We start from the raw sequence: 26,068 nt of genomic DNA on the forward strand, positions 1-26,068 counted from the left end.
TGCCATATTAATGTAGAACACTGAGTGGTAGCATTGAGTAAAGTCCTTTAATGTGGGGGGCTTTTGCTTGCATGCTTTTAAATAGTGGTCTAAATTGCTTGATTTCTATGTACCTTGAAACCCAGATTTGTTTTTTTTTTCTCTTGTTTTTTTTTCTCTTTCTCAGTGAACTACTGAGCATGATTATTTCTCATTTGCATAAATACATGCATATTACAAATAGCATGTCCTTCTGGAGGGAAGAATTCAGGTCCATTCAGTATAGGCTTGCCTCTGTGTTTGTCTTTTGCTGTGGATTCCTTGAGTTATTTTTTGGATGCTCTCAACTCTCCTTTTCCCTCAGACATATATCTTGTGGCATCCCAAATGTGAGCTAGTCAAGGTAACTTGCTACAGCAATTTTCTTCTGGCTTTCAGGCTTAGAAAATTTGTTACTCTTCTCCATCCTTTGTGTCCAGTAAGGTCTGACTGGCTATCCTGTAGCTCACTGTAAGAGCAACATTCGGATATCACAAGTAATTAAAAAGTGAGAACTCTGTAGTACAGGTTTGCAGTGCCGCTGTGACCACTTCAGTTAAAGCAAACAGGACATTTAGTGTGGTAGCAATCATGTAGATTAGCTCTGTGGAATGTTTGTGTCTTAGCATTTTATTTGATATTTCCTGAATTGAAGCATAAACGTGCAGTCAGTCTTCATTTTTAGGTAACCAGCTTGATGATTTCTCTTCCAAGGAACAATTACTTTTTCAGCCCTTAGAAGAAGGACTTGGTTTGGCTTTAGAGATTCTCTAATCAGGAAGGTAAATAGAAACCTTTGGTTCAGTCTTAGGCTATATCAAATTGACAAAGTTTTTCACTTTCAGAAATATATTTTCTACACTGAACTTCCTGCAGCCCCTTGAAAATATTTAGTTATGCTGAAGTCCATCTCTGCCATTCACCTATTTTCAGTTGGCCTTATTCTCATCATTAAATAAAGTATTTTCAAGAAGAAGAAATAAAGTATTTTCAAGAGTACACTGGACAAATTAAACCGAATAATTCATTGTTTATATTCTGTATCTTTGTATATATATTCTGAGTGACATTCCTTTTACACAGGTTTCCTGTGGAAATGATGCCACTGAGAATTTTTTGCACCATTTATTCAGTGTAGTACCTCATCATCTGTAGCTACCATGTATACTCAAGCAAATTAGCAACCTGTTGCTTGAGATCCCCAAGGACACCCTGGATACAGATGATGACTTTTAGTTAATCCATGTCTTACCAAGCAAGTCATTCCAGCTACTGCAAGTGACAGAACTGTATACTTGCAGTCTCCTACACAGCTCATCCTCTACGCACAGCATGAAATTACGTAGTAGGTACAGCAGGATTGAAGTTTTGGTCATGTAAACACCAGTAAGCGCTGACCCTTACATGGTCATTCCTTCCTAGATTTTTCACTTACCTTTTGTGATCAGTTTCAGCCTCAAAACATAAGAGAGCCTGAAGAAGAAGAGAAAGCACTGTGGCTGTGCATATGGATTTCAGAAGAGAGATGACACTGGGAAATTATAGTAATTAAGAAACAAAATTCAAATTTGAGGTAGATTTTGAATGTTGAATCCCACTGAAAATGCTTATAAATAGAGTATGATTCCATTTAGGTATTTTGTGTTGTCAGTAACACATGTTCTATTGTTTTTTTGGCTTGCATGTTTTTCAGTTTCAAGAAAAAATTGAAAATTACACCTACTCTGTTCAGTGACTTAGTAGAATTAAATTAATTTTGAAGATGCTGAATGACAGCTGCCTAATATTTTAGAATTAAATTATGCCACTGGAAAAAAAGATTTCCTCAGGCATCACTTGTTTGAATATGATGTTACAAATAACTTAATTTCAATTCTTGCAGCAAAAAGTAGTGAAAATATTTTCAGTCTACATTAAGATAGCAGTTTGATACAGCCCTCTCTCTAATAGCTGCAAATACGTAAATAAAAAAGTTTGTGTTGTTTTGGAAGTTTAATTGGAAGTTTAACATTTTCACCTTTTTGGCAGGAGACTCAAAATTAGTTGTTTATTCCAGGAGTATATAGAAAAATGCAATAGATGAATGTTCTTCCCTGAAAGGAAATGCCTTTTATCTGCCTCTTAGAGAGCAGTAATTGCTGTGGACAAGACCTGTAAAATTCATCACCTTATTACAAATGCAAATGGCTATTAATGGTACAGTTTGAGGTTTAATGTGTAAGGTATGCAAGAAATAGGTCACTTTTAGAGTAGTAATGCCTCTGTTTAGTGACAGAGTCCTTTATTATTGCTTTCTGTAAAGTTTGTTAGGAAATACAAGAGCACTGCTTCTTTTGTTAAAGACAGTTAATCTCTTAATGAGTCAGAGAGACAAAGAATTATTCTGAGTGGGGTGCAGTTTTTAGAGAAAATTATCAAGGTGAAAATTTATGTTTTGCCAAAACCCACTGCATTTTGTTGTTTGAGATTTTTTTTTCAAATCTTTGTGATTTTATTAACAGTTGAGAAATGTCTTTTCAGTCAGTTGAGATGTCTGCAAAGTGCCAGTTTTAAAACCTGTGTTCATAATCCATGTAATGAACTTGAAATCATGGGAATTTCCTTCTTTTCTCCATCCTCCCTCTTTTCTGGCAAATTCCTCTATGTCAGTTGGAATAGTTGGCTTCTACCCAGAACCAACCTTAGGTATAATGCTGCTCTAGGCAAGGGATTATCTTTAATCTTTTGCTTTTCATATTTAAGTAATTGAATTTTTTCAAACTACATATTACTTTACTTTCAAGCAAATAACTTAAATTTTTTTATATTGGTTTAAATAGAAATAATAGCTCTTCAGGATGACTGTATTTTTTAGCTAATGATTTATATTTTGGAATTGCAGCCTTAATGGGACTTGTATTACTGCAAGGTTTTCTTAGCAGTGTGTTATACATTGGAATTTCAAAATCTGAGTCCACGAACCCAAGTTCAATTGTTTGTACTGAGGTCCACTGATTTTTCATCATAGTGACTTAAGCTATTAGTATTGCTGTGGTCATTTAAAATCATTACTACTTTCCCCCTATATTTCAGATTTACTCTTAAATGTTGAAAAAAGTGATGTGTAGGAACCTGTTCTACACTGTAAAATGATGCAGGGTGTGGCAGCCCAGAGCAACACAGGAGGTCCAGTTGTCTGCTACTGATGTATGATAAGTGTAATTCACGATGAGTGCTGCAGAAATGTAGTAATGGTTCATTTTTCCCTGAATTCTAACAGGGAATCGCATAACTTTTACTTAAAGTGCTGTTGGAATTTTCCTGCAGCGCACTGCAGTAAAGCTCACTGCCTGTTGTGAATATGCTGTATGAGGACATGTGTTCTTTGATGACCAGGTCAGTCCATGAAACTGCAACAGATACCATGTGGATCGGATTATTGCAGATTTATTGATGGCCTCCTTTCATTCAGGAAAACAAAAAGTAGGAGACAGACAACAGGTTTTTCGTAATGCTCATTCCCCTTATGCAGAAGCCTTTATGTGCATTAATAAGGAAATTGTGTTGGTCTGGACCTGTGACAGCTCATGCAGTTTCTGACTGTGTAAGTATATACGGGTGGTAGATCTGTGACTCCTGTGCATCAGGGTTAGCATGATCATAGAATAGTCTGGATTGGAAGGAACCTTTACGGGTTATCTAGTCCAACTCCCCTGCCATGGGCAGGGGCAGCTCCAAGTAGATCACGCTGCTCAGAGCCCCATCCACCTGACTTTCAGGGTTCCCAGGGATGGGGCATCCACCACTTCTCTGAGTAATGTGTTCCAGTGGTTCACCACCTTTATTGAAAAACGTTTCATTTATATAGCTAGTCTAAATTTACCCCATTTAAGTTTAAAATTATTATCCCTTGTCATATTGCAACAGGCCCTACAAAAAGTTTTCCTCCAGCTCTCATGTAGCCCTCCTTTAGGTACTGAAAGGCTGCTCTAAACTCTCCCCAGAGCTTCTCTTCTCCAGGGTGAGCAGCCCCGACTCTTTCAGCCTGTCCTCATAGGAAAGGTGCTCCATTCCTCTAATCATGTTGATGTCCCTTCTCTGGACTCACTCCAACATGTCCATGTCCTTCCTATGCTGGGATCCCAAAGCTAGATGCAGTGTTCCAGGTGAGGGTTCTGCAGAGCAGAGCAGAATCCCCTCCCTGGCCCTGCTGCCCACACTGCTTTGGGTGCAGCCCAGGACAGCTTTGACTTTCTGGGCTGTGAGTGCTCATGGCTGGGTCATTTCTGCCTCTTACCCACCAGCATCCCCAAGTCCTTCTCAGCAGTGCTGCTCTCCATTTGTTCATCCCACAGCCTAGACTGGTATTAGAGGTTGCTCTGGCCCAGGAGCAGCACCTTGCAGTTTTGTGCATTTGTAGAAATTGTCAATAAGAGCAGACCAGCTTTCATGGAACATTTTAAGACTGTTCCTTATTCTTCATGTTATAAGGACATGAGAAGCAAGGTTTTGTTTTGAAAGTGAGTTGTTGTTGGGTACATGGGTACTCCAAGTTGTCAAACATGTATTAGTAGATAAATATTGTCTTCAAAATGTTGGTTTTTGTTTGTTTTTTTTTTTGTTGGGTTTTTTTTTTTTTTGTTTGTTTTTAAGAAGACTTCTGAATCAATTGTTAGTAGGTTTAGTTCAAGCTGTTACAATTCACAAGGTATTACAATTCCATAATTTTCCCCAAATTGTAGGAAGAAGAATAGTAGAAGAGGGTTCCTGATTATATTGTGGTAATTGGTAGTGCACAATTGTTCCCTGACCCATTCCTGTGTTCAGAAGTGCATGGAACTACACAAATGAAATGCATGGCAGTTTTTGTTTCCATAGGACTCAGTCGTCTTGCATAGAAAATTGGAATGCCTTTAGAAATACTGAGAGAAATTTCTTACAGGGGCAGGTATTATTAGGATTATGGAGAATGACTTCAAACGGAAAGAGAGTAAGTTTAGATATTAGGAAGAAACTATTTGCTGTGAGGGTAGGGAGGCACTGGAACAAGTTGCCCAGAGCAGTTGTGGGTACCCCACTCCTCGGAGTTTGAATGGGAGTTTAAGGAACCTGATGTAGTGAAAGGTGTCCCTGTCCATACCAGGGGGATTGGAACAAGATGATCTTTAACGTCCCTTCCAACCCAAACCATTCTATGGTTCTAAGATGCCAGCAGCTCAGATATTATGGAGACTGGTCACTTTGGATTGATTATTCCTACCCAATAGCGTGAATATCAGTGGATTTCCTCTGTGCACTGTTTTTGGGGCAAAAGTAGGTTTTCCTTTGCCCTTGCCCAGGAAGCTGTATTTCATTTAAAGCAACTAGTAGACAAAGGTTTTAAATACAAGCTCAGCAGGTGAAGGCTGGTGAAGTGAGTTTTTGGTGAATTAGAGGCAAGAGACCACTACCAGCAGAACAGTTAAATTATGTGAGAGAAACCAGCAGCTCCCGTTCAAGGAAGTTGTAGGCTGCAAAGGAGTCATCCCTCAGCCTTCTTTTCTCCAAGCTGAACAAGTCAAGTGATGTCAGCTGCCTTTCACCATGTTGGTTGCCCTCCTCTGTACACACTCTAATAGTCTGATGATGTCCTTCTCGTGCTGAGGTGCCACAGCTGCCCACAGGACTCAAGGTGATGCTGTACTAGTGCAGAGTACAGTGGAACAATGACCTCCCTTAACACATTTCTCCATATAGCCAGTTCTGCAATTCCTGTATTATTTGTACCCTGTCATTAAACTGTGAAATTAGCTGTTCTCTCTTGGCCATCTTTCTAATGCTTATCCAGTACCAGGTATCCTAATCCACACTTTTTAAAAACACTTAAAATATTTGTGAACAAGCCCAACTAATACTCTATTTATACCCATTCTATTATTGACACCATTTGCTCCATGAAAGAGTAGCTGTGAGAGTAGCGAGGTCTCTGCTGTGCTTAAATAGAGGGAAGCAAAACCTTTGAGGGAACAACAAAACTAACTCAAACTTAATTTTTAGCAAGTTGGTGAATTCAGAGTGTGGTTATATGGCTGTTTAAACTGACTTGTTTAAAGATTGCTGTTGTCTCGCTTTGCTTCATTGACACCATTACTTAATATCTTATTCCACCAGTCTGGATGATCCCACTGAGCTGTTGACTTTAGAAGGGACTAAGGAGAAGAATTAGTCCTGTTCCTGGGTTTTGTCACTGAAGTGATTCATTGTGGGTGCGGACAAGTGCCAGCTGCAGGTGTTCTGGCTGCCTGGCAAAAGCATGGGCTGCAGCCAAGTCCCCCCTCTCTTGATATGTATCTCTAGGCAGCCATAAGATAGCAGGAAACTTGCAATGCAGGAAGGAGGAAACAAGGGAAAAAAGTGCATATAGGCTGTGCTGGAGATTGCTATGCTATCAGTGAGCTTGCATTCCTGCTGCAGTAGTCGTGCTTGCTGTGATATGCACATTCCCACCTTTTCCATTTCTGGTGTAGCCTTGGCTTCATAGAGCCACACACATAGACATGTGAACAGTCAAGCAGTGTGTGTTGCCAGTGTGGTAGAAGCAATGTGAAAATAAGGACTTACTCTGAAAGCTGGTGGAAGTACATCTGCCAGCCTGTGATTCTGTGTTTGACTAATGGGCAGTTGCCCACTGCAGAAATTTCTGTAAGGCTGTCAGCTGAGGTTTTTCAGTTAACTTAAACTTTCCTAAATTTAGCCGAAATGGAAATGCATCTTAATTCAAAAAAGTGTTGGTAATGTAGGGGCTTTTTACATAGGTGATCTTGACAAAGGAAACAAACATAGGGAGTGTTCCCAAAGAGTTGCTTGGTGTTAATATTAATGTCTTTCTTTGAGAGATCAAAGTAATTTCTTTTTTTTTTTCTGATATAAGGGACATTAATGAAGAGCATATATTTTTTCTGTCAGAGATCTGTTTGTAAGAGAAGTTTGTGTTTTTTATCATAGAGGCCAAAGAGTTAATTTTACATGAGACTTTTTGGTCTTTTGTCATCTTTTTGTCATCTACAAAGACGGTATAGTCTGAGGTCTGAACTGAAGTTCCATCTTAGTGCATACATTATTAATAATATTAAAATCTTGAATTTACAGTTGCCATTTTTATAAGGTTCATGATGAAATAACAGGCTGCAGGATTCAATACACTGAAACTTTTAGGGTTTGTAGTTTGGTATGTCCAGATTTTGTTTTCTAAAACCAATATGGAATTTATTTTCTCCTGTGTATAACTAGATTTGCCAAATCAGACCTTGCATGGTTCTAAGGCTGTTCATCCCATCCCATCCCATCCCATCTCATCCCATCCCATCCCTCTAAATCTTTCTGTAGATTGTCATCCTGTTTTGAAACACTCTGTAATATTGAAACTGTTAATGGTCCAAATACAGAATCTGAGATATCTTAAAAGTCCATACACTTTTAAAAAAATGTCGGCTTTCTAAGAATGCTTGAGTATAATCATGAATATATTAATATTTCTAAACTGGAACATTTCTGAATTTTAAAAAGAAAATTTATGCAGTGATTAAACCTCAGTGAGTTTGTTTCAGTGAGTCAGATTTCTATGCTTCAGGGAGAAAATGGCAGCTTCCAACCCTAGGAGAAAGAATTTTTGGCAAAGTTTTTATTTCTTTGGCTTTAATTTCAGGGTAGGGAAAACCCTGATCCTCCTGACTAAATTTTTCTTCCACATGGTTATTCATCTTTTTGTCATATGAATATATGAACAAAACTACTTTGGGCAATAAAATATCTACTAAAACTCTCTAATTAATGGGTAACTTTGCTTTTCTAAATGACTGATTTTATGCAAATGGTATGCTCTATTAAATTTGTGGCTTTAAGAAATACTGCAGAGTTTGACTTAACAATACTATTTAACATTTGACATTCTCTGTGAGAGAAAATAATGATAGAGACATGCGTTTTCTCTACCTGTTGTGCAGGTATTTTGGTATGCACATGTGGCTATAGATTTTCCTTGTGGCTAATTGTTCTTTGTTAGCTTATGCCTTCTCTTATATTCAGCTGTGTTGAATGCAACCAAAGGCCTTGGCAAATTGAGATGAAAAGGTATTTGTCTAGCTACAGGATCACTTACTGTGATTCACAATAGGTAATTGCAATCAACATTACCATGATTGCAAGAAGAACGTTGTTGCTTTTGTACAGATGATTTTTCGGAGTTTTGGCTTTTGGCAGGCTTTGGTTTAAAGCAGCTTAATTGTCTTCTTCCTCTGCCTTTGGAATCTAGCTACAGTGTTGAAAACAGGCTGATAAAAAATAATTTTTATTACCTAGACATGTCTCTTAGTATTCCCCAGGCTCCCATATGTCTTTTGAGCAAGGTGGTCTGCAACAAGATGCATTTGGAGTGGTGTTTAAATATTTCTAAATTTTTTTTTAATTGAAATCCTGCCTTCAGGAAGCTGTAGGCATAAAATATCATCCTGACTTGGAGAGGTAGTAAGCAGAGTATACATACCGACATCTTGATTTCCCAGTTTTTTTAATGTAATGCGTATGAGGCATGTGATGGGTCAGCTCATTCCTATCCCCTGAGTCAGAGGATGTTTTGGTCATCTGAAGAGGTAAGGGTAACCACACAGGACATCCACAGAACTGCTGTCACTTTGTGCATGGGAGCCCGTGGAGAGAGGTGTTTCTTTGCAGGTGCAGAGCTTTGCATCTTCTCTCCAGCTTTGCAGGGCTTGTCAGAGAGCAGGTAAGCTGTCTCTGGCATTTAGAGCTTTGAAACAATAGGTGAATGAATGGCTGTGGTAGGAATCATAAAATCCAGGCACAGCAGCACTGGAGCTGAAGACAAGATCTTAGCTGGGTTTTCCACAGATGGAAGGAATAATCTTTACATGTCAGGTAACTATGTGATGGCTGATTTACATGTGGTTTCTGGAAATTATCTGTTTGTACTTAAGTCTTTAAAATCAAGGAAGGGAGCTAGACCCTCATTAATAGCAAACTGGCTGCTTGCTTACCAGCCACACAGTTTACTGTACTCTAGATAACACAGAAGCCTGAAGTTGGAAGCTGAAATTAAAGACATACTGGTTTTACTTTAAAACCTCCATCCATTTTTACAGCGTATCTTTGTGGTGGGTTAACCTTGGCTAAGATGCTTGGTCGCTCACTCTGCCGACTCGATAGGACAGCGAGAGAGGACAGGGTGGGAAGGGCCATGGGTCAGGATAGAGGCAGGGGAGATTGTTTACCAGCTAATGTCATGGGCAAAACAGACTCTGCTTGGGGAAAATTAATTAATTACCAGTGTGGTTTCATTCAAGTATCTCCTCTTGAGAAGAAACATGGATATTGTTTGTTGGACTCTTATTGTCCTTCCAATGTGATTTGGTAGTTCTTAGGCAGGTGAGACTGTTCTTGTTGGTAATGTTTGACTGACATGCTTTCCCTCTTACGACAGATGATGGTAACGTCAGATGGCACATCGTTTTCTTCAGGGCAGAGCCTTCATCTCCCCAGCCTTCCCAGTAACTCTCTCTCTTTTTCTGAAGTGAAGAAGAAATCATCTCATGGGCCAAAGGTGAGACTTTTTTTGCTAGAAAATAGTTGAGCCAGTGGTGTTTCTCCTGGGAATTAAATTAATTAAAAAAAAAAAAAAACTCTAGGTGTTTTTTGCAGTCTTTTAATGTAGACCAACGATAGCAGGTCTTGACATTGCTGTGTACATACAGTTTGTCACATGAAAATACTGCAGTACAAGGATGGCTGTGAGAACAGGTACCAGTGAAGGTTCTCTGATTTTCATACTTATGCAATTGTATTCCTCCTTTTCCAGAAGGAATTATAATAGTCTCTTGTAGTATTACAGGATTACAGTGATGGAAATGTGATCTGTGGAAATGTAAAGAATATGAGATAATGCTATAATAACTTAATTTATTACGCATTTTTAAGGATAATTGTGTAGAGTGAAACTTGAAGTTGTGTTCTTTAGAACTTTTGTTTAAATTCCAGAGATTAATTCTTTTCTAGATGTTTCGAAGACAGCAAGGTGTCATTGTTCTCTAGATCATCAAATTGAATCCCCAGCTTAGAGTGTGGTAAAAAGGTATAGTCCAAGGGACCTCTTAAGTAATACAGATGGATCTTTCTGAAACAGCAGATAGTTTCTTGAGGTTGACAAAATGAACTAACAGTATGGCAAACTAAAGAACATTTTTTTGTTTATTCACACAAGAAATGCAACACAAGCCTTTTCTCTTTTCTGTTAAATAGTTTGTATTTTTGTTTTCTTTTCTAGTATCTTGTCCATTTTGAAGTATATTACTTAATCGTGCAGTGCACGTACTGCAAGGGGCAATACCCATTTTTATTCATAAATTTCATATTCACAATCTGTGCCAGATCTCGCATCTTGCAAGAAGTGTCAGGTAATGAATTAAGGGTATGCCTAAGAAAAGATAGTAGGTATACATAATAAGCAAGGACAGGCAAAAAATGTGCTTTGACATGTCTCTGCCTGGTGTGCATTGTACATCAGTGCCTCAAAATCTCTAATGCAGGTGGTCTTGCAACATTTAAAGAATATATGGAAGTGTGGTTATTTTCCTAATGAGAAGCTGAGGTATAATCTGAGGATTAAATTGAAGGTGCTTACTTTGGCATGCTGAAATGAGTGCTTAGTGCCTCAAAGGAAAGCACCTGGCTAGACCAGGTGCTGTAGAAAGGTGCTGCTGGTTGGACTAGGATGTATCTCCATCTGATTGGATACCAAACATGAGTTACTCTGATACTTTACCATCTCTAATAGGGGTTCTTGTGATGTTGGTAGGTAGCTCTCTGGAGTTCATTTTCCAATCACTTCTAAAGAGTTGGCTGTAGTGTTGATTCGCCCATGTCTTGCTTTGCATGCCAAACCAGGCATCCTGAGGCTTTGCCTAAATAAGCAACCCAAACACCTCTAGAAGGACTTCAAAGAGGTACAGACATAATGCTGAGTCCTGTACTACTGCTCTGCCTTGTAACTGTATACCATGGTAAGTCCTGAATCTCTTGGTTTATTGTTAGCAAGTGTTAACCTGGGATGTCATTTTCCAAACTGTATTTAGACAGTGAACTTCTGCCTGGTGTGGAAAATTGGCAAGTGTTGAGTGTGGCTGGGCTGAAGCAGGATGGAGCACATATTTGCTGCACTCATCCATATAAACTAGTGCTTGAAATACCTCATTTTTTGCTGAAGCAACTCAAACATCTGCAGAAAGTTTGGCCTTGCATGCAGTTAGGTGAGTCTAACCTGAGGCATGGCATGCAGTTAGGTGAGTCTAACCTGAGGAGGTTAGACATGCATCACATCTCAGGATTCCATTCCTGGAATTTTTAATAGTGGGAAGAAGTTTTTTATCAATACACTGTTTCTTGTCAGTTCACGTGGATATTTGTTTTTTCCTCTCCCCCCAAGCAGTCCTTGCTTCATCCTGTCCAACTTGGAACACACACTAATGAGCAGTTGTTATTTTATGTCATAAAGAAAGAGTTGTGAGTATCTGCATTGCTCAGAATCATAAGCTGTCCTTGAGAAATGGAAACACAAGATAACCTTGGGTTTAGTCTAACAGTAAAGTTTGGGGGTTTTATTATAAATTCTCAGAGCTGAAAAGCCTTGGATTTTGGTCTTTAGTATTTTTGTTCTGGTTGGAATGTAGGAAAGTTCCAGCCAATGTACAAATAGGTTTTTGTTTTTGTCACTTGGAGTAACCCCAGTGATGGAACAACGTCAGTATCCCAATTTCATTTAAATATGCCTCTAGAATAAGAGTTGCAGGAAAGTCTTGATAGCTCTTGAGCATAAGTTGCTTGTACCAGAAGTGTACTCCAGATATCTGTAATGGGGGACTTTGGGGTTTTTCTGCTGCAGCAATAGCCCTTTGATGTGCTTGGCCTAGTTTTAGTTTGTTTTGTCTGTGAATACCACAGTTAACTTTGAGGTCAGTTTTAAACTTTGAGTATGGAAAAAACAGAACCTTATGCTTATCTGTTTGCCACTGCAAGCACCACATAAACTTTATGGTTAGATAAGAATTTAGGTCACAACAGTAAAAGCCAGTGGTATTCTTGGTTTAGCATTCACTTACGAAAAATACAGTACAGTATGAAGTAAGAGAGGACTGTCAGTTTGCTTTCTGTCACATTCTCTTCTGAAGCATATATTAAATAGAGATGTTTGTATTTCTAAAGTGATTTTTTTGTTTATTTTAGTGGAGATAGTACTAGTGAGCCCCAGTATTTTGATTCTAAAACAAAGCTTTAATCTTGGAAATACAGATGTCAGGCAGAATGTATGAAAACTTTTACTTTATGCATTTTTTCAGAATATTAGAATCTGACTACAGATACTTGTGTTGCTTTAAATCAGTGGTACTACTATGCTTCTTTGTATTGTGTAAATACTGCAGGTACAGAATGGAGAAGCAGCTTGGTTAGGTTTTTTGGGGGGATGATTACATCTTTTGCAATGAACTCTAGTGTCAGCTGTAGTGAAATGAGGTTTATTTTGTAAACAAATAAAACAAAAGCTCTTATGCCTGTTTTATTTGTTTTATGTTCCCCCCCTTTGAATTTGCAGTTAAACCAATGAGCTTTTTAATTCTCTGTCTGCTTCTGATTCTTGTGATGTCATTGATTGTAACAGTTTTGGGCTAAATTGAAGTGTGTAAAATTTTGTAAATTTTTGTGGGAAGCAGGTAAATTAATCTTCTACCCCACAGTATTTTTGGAGGTTCTCAAAATATTGTTGTTTCCTTTCTTGGTTTTTTTTGCCCTCCCCAAATTAGTTAATGTTTTTATTCAATAATAAGCGTGTATTCAACAAAAATCTGAATTTGCTTGATGAAGGAATTACTTTTAGTTATCTTCCACCTCTTTTCCTCTTGAGAGCAATAGGCACGTTTGAGATTAATTTTAGTCCATTGGTGTAATATGGACACGTTATTTCAATAGGCATAATATTTTTTAATTAGAAATGAAAATAATGCACATTTTTATGATCACTAGTACTAAATTTGTAGTCTAAACTCAGAGTACAGTACAGCAAAAAGGCCATGCCAATGTGCTCAATTTAATGACTTCATAAAATTTAATGAACTGCCCCTGCCCCTCTGCTTCCCCCACCCCTCCAAAGTGCTTTATTTCCTAATTAGACTCCTAACGTCTGTCAGCAATTGAGATTTGCAGTGGTTTCCAGAAGTTACTGCTTGTTCAAATTCACATTAAACTCAATTGGGAATTATGTTTTTTGGTGTGAAGTCAGAACCCAACCCTGCAACATACACCGTTCAACACCATTGTTTGCTCTCTAGTTACAGAAGTGTTTTAATCTGCAAATGTGTTACCTGTTGAGCAGCTGTCACAGTCCATTGTGTCTCTTAAATTTACAGGACGATGCGCTCTGTGATTTAATCTTAATTTCATGAGCTCATTAGGAAATACAAATACGAACACAACAAACAGGGTTGGTCCCCTTCGCCCAGCCTATGAAGTGAATTCACTTATTCTATTCTCAAATCACAGTGTTTCATAGTTTATAACTTATAACTCTTAATCCATGCACTTGGGATCCATAAAAAAATAAAGTTACCTATCTGAGTGTGAGGATGCTTATCCATCCTCCTGTGTCACAATGTGGGCATACTCTGTCTCACAGTGGGAAGTATGAAAGCCTGAGCAGTCCAGCTGGTAGTAAATCAACTTCAAAAGTTGGGCTTTTTTGATAAGATGATGTTTTATGCCTTCCAGATTGGAGGTATGGTTTATGTAATTCCTGTAAATTAGAAGATTCTGCTGAAACTGCCAAAGATGATGGCTGCAGGAGATAGCAATTTCCAGGTGACCATGGCAGCAAAATGGCCCGTTAGCCTTTTCTGGCCACCTGTCCTGCCTACACTATGCTCTGTGTGCTCACAATGCATCTCAGGCATGAGCTGTGTTGGCCAAAATCTGAACAGGAGTTGAGTACAACAGTCCCAGTAGCACAGGTTTTCTTTGCTGAAAAAATTCTAGATTTTTATTGTGCTTTCTAAAATACATATCTGTGTATCTTGAGGTACTGTATGTACGTGGTGTTACTTGGCTTAAGACGACATCTGCAGGTATTTTGACATGCATATGTTCCTGTATTATTCTTTTAGATACTATTTGTTATGCAACATACTGAATTCACTTGGGTTATTTCAATGTTTGATAAATACAGAAATGTAAGCTATGGTGTGCAAACCTGTCAAAACCCCAAGATCCCAGTTTTTCATATGAACTTGAGAAGAGTGGTTTTTTTAACTTAATTTACTCTTATTTCTTATTTTTTATAAGGTGGAAAGAAACATTTCAACACACTGTCAGATTTTGATAAATAACAAAATGGTTTGAAAGTCCATTCTGATTTTCATTAAGATCTATGCTGTACATGATATGAATATTCAGCCACTTTTCATCCCCCCCAGCATCCCATGTTCATCATTAGGTTTGATATAACTTACTGGTGAATATAATTTGACTTTTTTCTGTCTTATAGATTTTATGTTCCTCTTGCTGTCTCCTCTATGTCAATCTTGGCTTCTCATTGGGTCACTGCAGAGATTAAGGAAATAAGAAAAGATACTTTTTTTACTTAGAGAATGAATGCAGATGTAGAAGCAATGTGTTGGCTGCCTTTAAGAAAGGAAAATATAAGACAGCGTGTGAGAGGGGTGTATAAATAAGTTTCATACATATGTCACATATTTGTACTACAATTTCTATGAAAATACCAGCTTCCATGTTGTAGGAAGAGGGGAAAAAAGATCAGTTTTAAAATTGAAAAAAGACAGATCTCAAGATTCTTTTGGTTTTAGTCCTACTGCTGCCCAGAACCATTTTCACAAATCTTGTCTGTTGGAAAACCTCTAAAATGAGACTCTCCTTTTGAAGCAATGTAAAATAATGTGCGAAAAGGAGACCAGTAAGAAAGATAATTTCTTTATCTGGTTTAGTAATGCCACATGTTTTATTCCTCCCCAGGGCAACACAGCTCTGGCATGATAGAACATGATGTGACACTAGAAGTGTTAATAATTAGTTCATAAATCAGCTTTTGGTGCTGGTCTGGCATCAAAGGAAATAGTCAATTTTTAATTTTTTTAAATTTTTTGAATCTCAAAGAAAAACACCTGTAAAGGTATTATGACTCAAATAAAACATCTCAAGGAGTGCTAAGTGTTTTTTTCTATTTTTGTTTTTTGATTGCTGGCCTGGAAAAAGAGAAAGTGCCTTATGTTTAGACATTCAGATATCATTATGGTATCATTCACTGTTGATGCTTCTGCCCAATGTTAATGTTGATATATTTGTTATATAGATATATAGCTAATTTATATTTGATATAAACATATATAGCTAATTTACCAAATCTGACACAAGAATACATTTGCAGTACAGATGCAAGAAGCATCTTATAAAAATATGCAATTGAATCATTTGTGCAGCACTGGGTGGAAACTCAGTGTTTCACTAAATAAGATCATGAGAGGGGAAGAGCATTTCTAAGTAATTACTTCTATTTAATTATTTCAACCTATTGCTACAGAGGAGAAGGAAGATATTTCAGTTTCTGGACATGTTTTGTGTAGACTGTGTAGACCTTTTAGGTCCTAGAGTATTAAGCACTGACTTAACACATCCTGACTGGACAAGTTATAAGTAGTTGTCTGCCAACAGGAAGCACATCAGTTGATGTAGTCTCAGTCTTCATTTCCCCTCTAATTCACAAGACTTCCATTAACATGTTAATCCTGCTTTGCTTTCTTGGATAGTTTTTTGTCAAAGCAGTTGTACTACATTATTTTAAAATTAGTCAGCACCTGTGGAAGATGAGGCTGGCCATATCCTGCTTCAGTCCTTTACTTACCACTGCACTTCTTGGGTGGTTGTGGGTAAAATGGTGATTAAGTAAGGCGGAAGACAAGCTAAATATGTTTTGCTCTCTACGGTTCTGTAAATCTCTGCAGTTTTAGACAGCCAGATACACCGCATTTACATACACATCTGCTCTAGGAAAGGAAGGACATGGAAATCAATGGGTGTATGCAATATACATTCAAGTGTTTCTTTCTAAAAGTTTCTTGCTTCCTGGGCAACATACAGATAGTAATGCTTCTAATCAGCTTGGAAGAAAGTAAGCAATGTAAGGTTCTTGACCACAGGTTCTTGTAAATTGAAATGTCACTTTGCAGATTTGACATAGTACAAAAATGGACCTTGTCTGTATAGAGTGACACGTGTTTAGTGTTCATAACAGTGCAGTTAGTCTATTGGGTGTTTTTGAGATACTGAGAGCTCAGTGCTGGCAGTTTCAGTGAAAGTGGGCAGTGCTGGAACTGTTCTTGTATTTTGAAAATTCCCAGGTGTTAATTCCTGGTGAAGAAAGGATTCCATATGACCCATATGGTTTCTTTATTGCCAGTTCTAGCTGCAGATGACCACTTTCCTCGCCACTTCAACTTTCCAGACTCAGCTGAGTGAGGAATGATACTGCTCTGCTGTTTCTGGTTTTACCTCTCTTCCAGTACCTCTGGGTCACCACTTTCTGAGAAACACTTCTCACTTAAAACAGCGGAACTAAAAAAAAGTCATTAAAGGCTCAGCAGAGACTCCATCAATATAGATAAAGAAGGAACCTCTTTTAGGTTTAGGAGGCTTTCCATAAAAAGGGACTGACTGCTGTCTGTCCAGTCAAATCTTCTGTAACCCATCTGGACTCAGAGTTGTTGCTGTTTATAAGGAAAAGAATCTGGCAAAAGCTAGAGAGAAGATCACAGTAGAGAAGTCAAACTTTGCCTGAAATGTCATCATGTTTTCCTCTGATTCTGTAGTAATTCTGTTGACATCCTATGGTCCATATCTTCATCTTTGAGATTTTTATTTTCTGATAGCTAATGGTGATGATAACCATTTCCTAAACTGCCTTTATGTTAATCTTACAATGTTTTTTTAAAAAGACATGTATAATGCCTAAGATAAAATCTTATTTTGTTGCAAATAAGATATTGACAAGAAGTGATAACTGCTTATGTTCCACCAGTTTGTAACAGATATATTGACCAAAATGTTGGGATTTCTTTCTGTTCTTATACAGTTATTTGTATTTCTGATTACTCGCTTGCAGTTCACGTTTTTAATATGAATTCTGTGTCCATATTATATCTGCCTTTTGAGGATTTAAGTGTTGTTCCTTTTTTTCTTTTTTTTTTAAGTAAAATTTTGCATCTTCTCTCTGCAGGACCCAGCTAGGATTCTGAACATTAATAGCAGCAGCAGTAGTAACAGTTTTTCAAAGACCCAGAAGTTAACAAAGGAGCACAAAGAAAAAACTTCTAAAGACTCAAAAGAACAAAAAAGTGCCTTCAAAGAACCTTCCAGGGAACATAACAAATCTTCCAAAGAATCCTCTAAGAAACCCAAAGAAAACAAACCACTAAAAGATGAAAAAATGGTTCCTAAGATGGCCTTCAAGGAACCCAAACCCATATCCAAGGAGCCAAAATCTGAAAACACCCCCATCCTTACCATAACATGCGGGCAGCAGCCAGAAAAGAAGACTCTCACAAAAAGGCCATCTATGCTGGACACTGATGAACCTTCTGCAAGAAAAAGGAAAAAACTCGGCTCAGATTCAGTTTTTAAAAGTTTTCCTAGTGCCCCACCACTGATTCTTACTTGTTCAGCTGACAAAAAACAGACAAAGGATAAACCTCAGCTCAAGGTGGGGAGAGTCAAAATTGAAAATGATGCACTGGAAAGGAAGACACCTACTCTGCCACCATTTGATGATATTGTAGATCCCAGTGATTCTGACGTGGAGGAAAATGTGTCTTCCAAATCTGAGGTACGTGCTTGGTTGGTTTTGCTTAATACTTTACTCAGTACTGTGTTGAGTATTCCCAATCTGTGGGACTGTGCACCAAATTTGTGTTTTCCCCTTTCTTCTGTCTGCTTGCAGCTTGTCCAAACTGAAGGATGTTGATTGCCATGTTCAAACTTATGCATGTTTTAGTTGAATTGTATTGCCTATTCAAGTCAACTCAATTACTAAATGTCAACATTATGACAAATGAGCGTATGGGAGGTATCTAAAAACAATATTGCTCTTTTGATGTTCTTTAGCATTTCATACTTCTTTTGAGAGAAAAGGAAATGGATTTACATGCTTGTATTTCACACTCTAAATCTTTGTTTTCAGTGTTAGAGAGTTCAGTAAATCCAGGAAAGTTTTGTAGTTATATCAGAGAGTTACTTTTTTTTTTGCTAGAAGAGGCAGTTCTGTCAATGATGCCAGTTTTGTGGAGAAGGGGCAGTCCCTAGAATCTCACTTTGGTGAGGAAAATCTATCCCAAAAAGCAGGCTTACCGGGCTTACCTTTTTTATAAACATTTGCTTTCCTGAAAATATTTGTCTACTGTGCCTGCTCATCTGTTTCAAGGATGGTTTGCTCTTGGTAATTAGGATTTTAATCATTCTGCTGGCAAACTTTTGTTTTCAGAAGCATCTTTTATAGGGACATCTAGAGAAACAAAGGCATGGTAGGAGAAACCTTGTTTGTGCAATTATATGTGCTTATGGCTAGAGGTGTAGTGTGCATGGTAGAGAGGAATTTTTCCCAGCCTTTCCTGTTCAATTCTCTTGTTTTTCTGTTTTCTGATTTGTGCCTGTTATTACCATCAGATTCATAACCCTGCTTGCCCTCTCTGGAACAGACAATAAATGCCCTGCTGTGGGGAGGTGTCAGCATTAGGTTTTTACTTTGTAGAAACTTCCCACGAGGGAGAAGGTAATTTACTTCTGAAGTGACCTCTTAATGACTGGTCCCTTAGGGCATGCAAAGGCTGTAAAATTTAGAAAGTATACAATAGGACAGGCCCTGCTTTATAGCTTGACACTGGTGATATTCTGTGGTTGGAATGGCATTCTCATTATGGCTTGAATTTAAACAGTTTGTCTGTAAACCTGAAAGTGTACACACTTGTTACCCTTGGTGTGAATTAGTTTTTCATGTTTTCAAAAAGCTGAATATTCCATTTTAATTTATGTCACTAGCTTTAAGACTTGCTATCCACCCTCAGTATAGTTGGCTAATTAAAATAGATTTTTGGATTTCCTATTTATGCAAATAAATGCCATGAAGGGGCACATACACTTTTACTGGCTGCAACAGTTCTCCATTTTTTTTCAAAGACAGAAAAATTGAGACAAGCAAATCCAGCATAACTGAAATTTTACAAATGGTTCTGCACAGGTGTGTGCTGCATAGCAACTTGCAAATAACTGATCTATGAAGGATATATGGATGGTAGTTAAAACTGACCCTTTTTAGCTGCTGATAGTGTTTCCTGCTTTGTTGTCTCGCAGCCTCTTGCCCACTACAATGGTATAATGGGAACACCTCTGTATTTTTCATAGGCTGACACAAGTCCACTTCCACTGCTGTTCATCATCCATCTGCAATTGACCTGTAGGTCCTAAGGAGTTCCTTAATTCTGTACTAAAGCTAAGAGGCAGATTCAGAGATTTCTAGGTCTGTGAGCCACTGTTACTGAGAGGGCCAACTGCTGAAGTCCAACCCAAGAGAAGCAAATCCTGCTGGTCTGGGCTCTTGTGTATTTTAACAGTGACATCATGGATCATGGAACAGATGGGTCTTCCATGGGAGGCCAGTGTGGTCCATATCTATATGGGTGAAAAGGATATCTGCCCCCTTTGGACTGTGATTCTTAATAAATCAGGCTGAATATGGCTCTAGACAGTGGTGGGATACTATTTAGAAAGTCAGTAGTATGCTTAGTTAAAGAAAAACTACCTATGAAATGTGGAATAATCCCCTAAGGTGCCTGTGATTCGCACAATTGACAAGTGCTGTGGGACAAAGAGCTGGGCAGCCTGGTTAGTGAATGTCTGCAGAATTTCACAAATAGTTGTTCCTTCTGCATTTTACTAATTTTAACCACGGAACCTAACGAAAGGTGTCCAAGCAGTGTAATAGAGATAATTCTGTATGTTGGAAGAAATAGTTCTGGCTTTTTTGTGTGTATTGCTAAGTTTCTAAGTGTTTCAGGAAATTTTACAGCTAGATCCATAAAGGGTATATTGTATAAACATAATTGTATTAAGGAACAGAAAAAGTAGTAGCAATGTTACATAGAGAGTAATGGAAGTGAAAATATGACAATGTTTTTTCTGTACAATAACCATAATTTCAGACATGTCAAAGCTACATGATATTAACCAACACAGTTGCCTGAAGCTAGGAAGATGCTTCTTTTGTGTCAAATCCTAGCATAATTATGTGCTGTAAAATTAAGTCAAATGTTAGTTCTTAATCTAGTACAGTTACAGTGGTGGATATCATAGCACTGATGGACAAAGAATGTATCATTATTTGGGAGTATATTTGCTAGTATCCAGATTTATTCTTAAGTGTGTTCAAGAAACAAAACTGCAATAACCAATTCAGCAAATTGAGGTTAGAGGTAACAAATTACATTACAAATCAATATAAAAAAGAAAACTGTTAGAATACTGCAAAAATACTAACTTTGAGTCAGGTGCATTTTTTCTAGTTCACGGTTTATTTATAGCAATGTGCAAACATAATACTGTATGGATGTAATGTTCATACACTGCATGTAATGAAATTATGAATAACATTGTTGTAATGAAATTATTAATAACTGCTAAGAATTTGGAAGATTCTTCACTGTATGGAGTAAGAGATGGTCTCATTCTTAAACACACATGTTCCAAAATGGTGACTGTTCTCTTTATTGGTGTGGATATGAGCATATGCTATAACTTTGTATATAAAACACGATAAATTTGTAATAAAAGGTGCCATACAGAATGTTGGACTTTCTGCAAAAAGAAGTTTCATACTGTTGCTGGTCACACAGAGGATGGTTTTCAGAGTTAGAGGTAGCCCATTATCAGTTCTCAATTGTGAACGCTGGGTTAAGGATTTTAAAATAAGGATGACATTCTGAGAGGTCCCTGTAGTAAAGGAATCTTGTAAGCATCATTAGACAGATGTTGTTTCACTGGGAAGGCGCTACAGGATGGCAGTGCTGCTGCTCTCCTAGTGTCTTTGGATACAGGCTGAGTTCAGTGAATTGGAGTGTATCATATCAAACAATGAGCTTGAATTTCAGGCAAAAAAGCAAAGTGTGCTCAACTCTTCACAGTACAGGCATCACACTCTACCTAGTTGTGGGCATTCAGATTTTAAATATGGTCTTTACCTTCATAAAGCAGAGGATGTAGAGGTATAGCACCCCCTGAGAGAGGTGCACTCTTTTACAGGTTGTTAAATGTATCTGCCAATGATTAATCCCTTGCAATTCGCCTTTCAACATCTGGACAGGTTAGCATGCTCTTGCCTTGAGGGTATTTCAGAAAGCTGGACACTGTCCTTTGGTGTCCTGGAGTCAGTCCCTTTTTTTGAGCTTAAAATTTCTCTGTAAAATTCAGTGAAAAATACAGGGAATCACACCCTTGCTTAGTGATAAACTTTCTACCCTTGTTTAATAGTCTTTTTGTGTGACTTAGACCAAGACCATGTATGGTCATTCCTGTCTGGTGTGTTTGGCATACACTCTAGTGTGGTGCACTGCTGTATTTATTTTAATTTTGTTTTTCTGTTGACTTTGAGCTGTTGGCAAGTGAAACAAGTGTCTGCATTTCTTTGTGTTGCTTTGTTAAGTATCGCTTTTCAAATACATCTGTAAATTAAAGTGTTTTGGAGTTCAGCACTAGTGATCAAGTAGGTGTTCAAAAGACTGTGGGGTCTTTCTTGAGTTCACTTAGAAATCACATATAAAGGCTGAAAAACTGTTTTACTGGCTTTGGTATGAAGCATGCAAAACAAAGTACAGAGTGAAAGCATGCAAATTTATGGTTTTATTGAGGCATATGCATGTTAACACAGTGTGCTTCAAAACTCCAAAGATTTTGCTTTTAAATTCAATTACAGGATAGTTTAGAAAACTCCACCTGTTTGCTTCCTGTGTGGGACAGCACAGCAACATGATTAAAAAAAAAAGACTTTACCTTGATTTTGCTGCCTGTTCTTGTAATATCTGTGTGAGCTGCAATCTGGTGTATGAGACAGAGAAATATAGAATTTTGAATCTGAATGAGGCATTTTCCATGGTAGGAGCTGCCCCTTTTAAGCTGTAGAGACCTTTCAGAAGGGATACTCAGATACTTCTTATTGCTTACTACTGGTTTTGCTTGACTGGGTAGGAAGGAAAACAATGTTAAATGGCTCTTGATAAAGTTGCTACACCAGGAAGGCACAAAGGAGATAAGGCTGATCATACATACCTGTTAAGGTATTAAACATTCTCCCTGTATCTCCAGTTTTAGAGAACTGAATAACAACTCTTTAAGTCTGCCATGCATGACAGTGGTTTGGTGGGTTTTTGAAAGTCCATATGTCTCTGCTGGATGAATTTCTTCAGATGTGATTATTTTGCTCCTGGTATGTATTGTTTTTTTTCCCTTCCTGCCTGTGTATGTCACTGCATTAGTAGTAGTAGCAGCCTTTTGGCACATCAGAACCTATGGAAATACAATCTGAGGAGAAATGCATGCTAGCAAAATGTGACAGCTCAGGGGTAAGGTTCAGTTATTAAGAGCAGAGTCTTTTGCCTTTGGGAAAAAATCCCAGCTCCTTCTCAGGAAGGCCTTTACAGAACATTGAAAATACAGTAGAGATCACATAGACTATACCTTTGTACTCAATTAACTGCTTGAATGTCCTAAAGCAGTCTTAGAGTATGAGTACCTTTTCAAAGGAATCCATGAAATGCCACCTTCAGTCTGGCACGTGATAGAGTAATTTGACTATTACAAAAGTGGAAGAACATTTTGAAAACCTCCATGGTCTTGTAAAACCTCCATGGTCTTGTAAAACCTCCAGGCCCTTGTTAGCTGAAAAAGCCTACTTTCTGCCAGGGCTTGGAGCCAAAGTCAAAGCTTTTTCAGGTAATACTTAAATTCAGAAGGAGCAGTAGTGAGATAAAGATCTATGTGCCATTTTCATGTAGTTAGCAAAGGCAAAAAAAAAAAAAAAATTATTTTCTTTGTGAAACTGTGACTCTTAAGATGTTTAATGATGCAGAACAGGGTTTATACTGATCATGTCCTTCACAGCAGACTGGGCCCTGTGGGTTTGCAACCTGTCATATTCTTACAATCTTTACTTTTTGCTTGATAATTTCATGCATTTTTTCCTTCTTCTACTCCATCAATTAATGCTGCTCTTAAAACCATACGAGCCACTCCTGTGGTATTGTTGGACACCTCCCGTGTCAAAGAGGTAATTCAGTAGTCACAAACAGGTAAATATTGTACAGTCTGAGGTGTTTCCTTCTAGATACATGCTCTGAGAGAAATAGTGGCCAAAGATAATCAGAGCTCTTCAAAGAAGTGGCAGTAGGCACAAGCATGCTCTGTGGCCTTCAGCATCTACTGCAGTGTGGCACCATTCAGCTGCTATACTTTGCCTGTTTTAATTAGCTGTTCCTAGGTAGCGAAAAATGCTATGCCCTCTCTCACAAAAGCTTAGGTGCATATCATGGTGAGATGAACTGTTTCTGGATAAGAGAGCAGCATGATAGACAAATAGAGATCCTCTGGGCAGTAAGATCAAATGTTAAAATGAGATGCTTTTGTTATCAGTGTGTGTTTGGAAATCACTGGCTTACAGAAATGTTAAGAAGTTAGAGATAAAACAGTAGAGGCAAACTATGTAGATACAATTAAATGTTCATGTTGCAAAAGTAATCTTGTGAGAGCCATGAAATTTTGTATTCTTGAGGCAAAGTCATGGGTATTGAGGCTGTTTGATTTTTTTTTAATTTTAGGCAATGTCACGTTTTGACCGCAGAAGTAACATTAGTCATTATTAAGCTACTAGTACAGGATTCAGTATTTTAGTTTATTTGCAAGTGTTGGCTATGTCTGCTCTGTTGTGACTACTCATGTGAATTAATTCAAATATTTGCATAAATGCAGTTTTGAATTGAAGCCATATTTTCTATATTTCAGCACTGGAAATCCTGTTCACCTGCTATCCTGCAGAAAGTAAGGGTTTTAATTGGGTTTGTGCAGTGCCAATACTTTAAGTATTTAGGGGGTGTTTTTGTGGCACAAAAAGACTTTGTCCCATGTTCAGTAAAGTCATGACAATTTCGAGAGGCCAAGATGGATTGCAGTCAAAATAATAAAATATTAAAGACAGGATATTTTATTTTAATCATAATGAGGTAAGGTATTCTTGATAGGGATTTCATTGCTTTGAAGTTGCTTTATCTACTTATAGAAATTATGTTGTGATCAAGAAGAATGGTTGCACACATTTAAAATAACACCTCTTAGTTATCAGCTGGAATTTTATCTACAGTAGTTAGATCTAGTCAAGGCTTTTATGCCCTTTTATTTTTTATGTGAAACCGGTAAGTTTACAGGTTTTGGGGGGTGGCAAAAATGGCATGGTTTACTCATGTATTTTTGAAAGCTTGCTGCCAAACTCCCCATGAAATTCCTTAGATAATTTTGATAACCCTTCCCATTCAATATCTTGTATTCTGATGATGAGTCACATGAGCTCTTCAGGACACACCATAAATACACAATTTATTTTTTTGCATTTAAAAGACTCAATAATCCCCTGAAGATTAGATTTTACTAGCACAGAATAAAGACTGCTTGAGCTCACTGCTGCAGTCTCATGCCTGTGCATGGAATGCATGCAGAAGGAATGGCAGCCCATTGCCTGCTGATGAGGGAGGGAATGCTGTTCACCTGCCTGTGCTGTGGAGCCCTGGAGTTGTGCTGGGTGTTCAGCACTGCAGAGGGATGCTGGGGGGCCCTCTTGGAATGAGCTCCTGATGGACATCATTTGCCTGCCCTAGACTCGAGGGTGATGGTGCCTGTGTGTCACTGTTCTTCCAGTGTTGAAGAGTGCAAGTGAGCCTGATACAGGGAACAGGTGAAAGCAAATGTAGTCAAGCTGTTTTCTTTCTTGCCCTCTGTGTGGCAGCTGCTTTTCCCTCTCAGAAACATTATCCACTCCTTCTCTGCCAGGCAGCCATTGCTGTTTCAGGGAAGTGTCATACCTGCAACCAATTTTAATAATATTTTGAGTGTTCATTGAAGGTGGTTCTAGATCATCAAACCACCAATAGAAAAACTGTTACTCATTTAATTTAAGAATGTTGGTGTGAATTTGTGTTAACTCACTGAGCCATTATTCAATAGTACTGTTTTGGCTTAGTCAATACCTCAGTACAACTTACATTCTTTTAGAAAAAGATGTTGCAAAATTAGTTACTTCACACTGTTTTCTACCAAAACCCAAGACCAAACCCAAAAAACCTAAAACCAAAAAAAACCTTCGAGTAAAACATACAGCTTTGCTTGTATTATAACCTCACAGTTTCTGTTGAAGGCCTTTAAGCAGTCTTCTATCTTCCCTTGAAAATAGAAATCTTTATCTGCCTGACAGAAACATGTACTTTGGGCAGTGGGTATGTTAGTGGGGTTTCTAGTGCCCCTCTCTGAGCAGCAATATTTCATGCCATTCATTCCCATTGGGGCGAAAAAAAATAGGTGCATGTAGCTTTGGTGATCAGATTTCTTTGTTGTAATGCTGTGCAGCTGTGAAGGGACCAAGAAATTTGGTAATTAATGCTGTCTTTGTCCTGATGAAAATGACAGTCCTTGCACATGTGTAGCACAGTGAGATAGGGTTGCCGCAGTCCAGAAGGGGCATGTAGGGTTTGCCAAACTATCTTGAGACCTGTTCTTCCTGTGGATGTCTGAACTTTCCTGAAGGCATTGGTTACTGTGTACTTAATGCGTTGCAAGACATCTGGCAAATGTGAAGAAATGATGCTCTGTGTTGTAGGAATTAATGTTTCATACAGCAGAGTTAGAAGATAAGGATAAATGGAGGTATTTGCACTTCATATAATCT

General features: G+C 38.0%; 1 protein-coding gene across 2 annotated transcripts in view; it reads left to right on the plus strand.

Moving 5' to 3' along the window:
- The window catches only part of MLLT3 (MLLT3 super elongation complex subunit), a 125,636-nt gene that overhangs the window by 70,468 nt on the left and 29,100 nt on the right, over positions 1 to 26,068 (plus strand). Inside the window, exons 5-6 of one of the 2 annotated variants that reach the window (XM_085041946.1) lie at positions 9,473 to 9,592; positions 17,318 to 17,923. In XM_085041946.1, the coding sequence (XP_084898072.1) occupies positions 9,473 to 9,592; positions 17,318 to 17,923 (726 nt within the window). The remainder of the gene's footprint in view (positions 1 to 9,472; positions 9,593 to 17,317; positions 17,924 to 26,068) is intronic. The other variant, XM_085041947.1, reaches the window with a different exon arrangement.

This window comes from Lichenostomus cassidix, chromosome Z (assembly GCF_008360975.1).
Source record: "Lichenostomus cassidix isolate B80296 chromosome Z, HeHo_3.0, whole genome shotgun sequence".
NCBI classification, from domain to species: Eukaryota; Metazoa; Chordata; class Aves; order Passeriformes; family Meliphagidae; genus Lichenostomus; species Lichenostomus cassidix.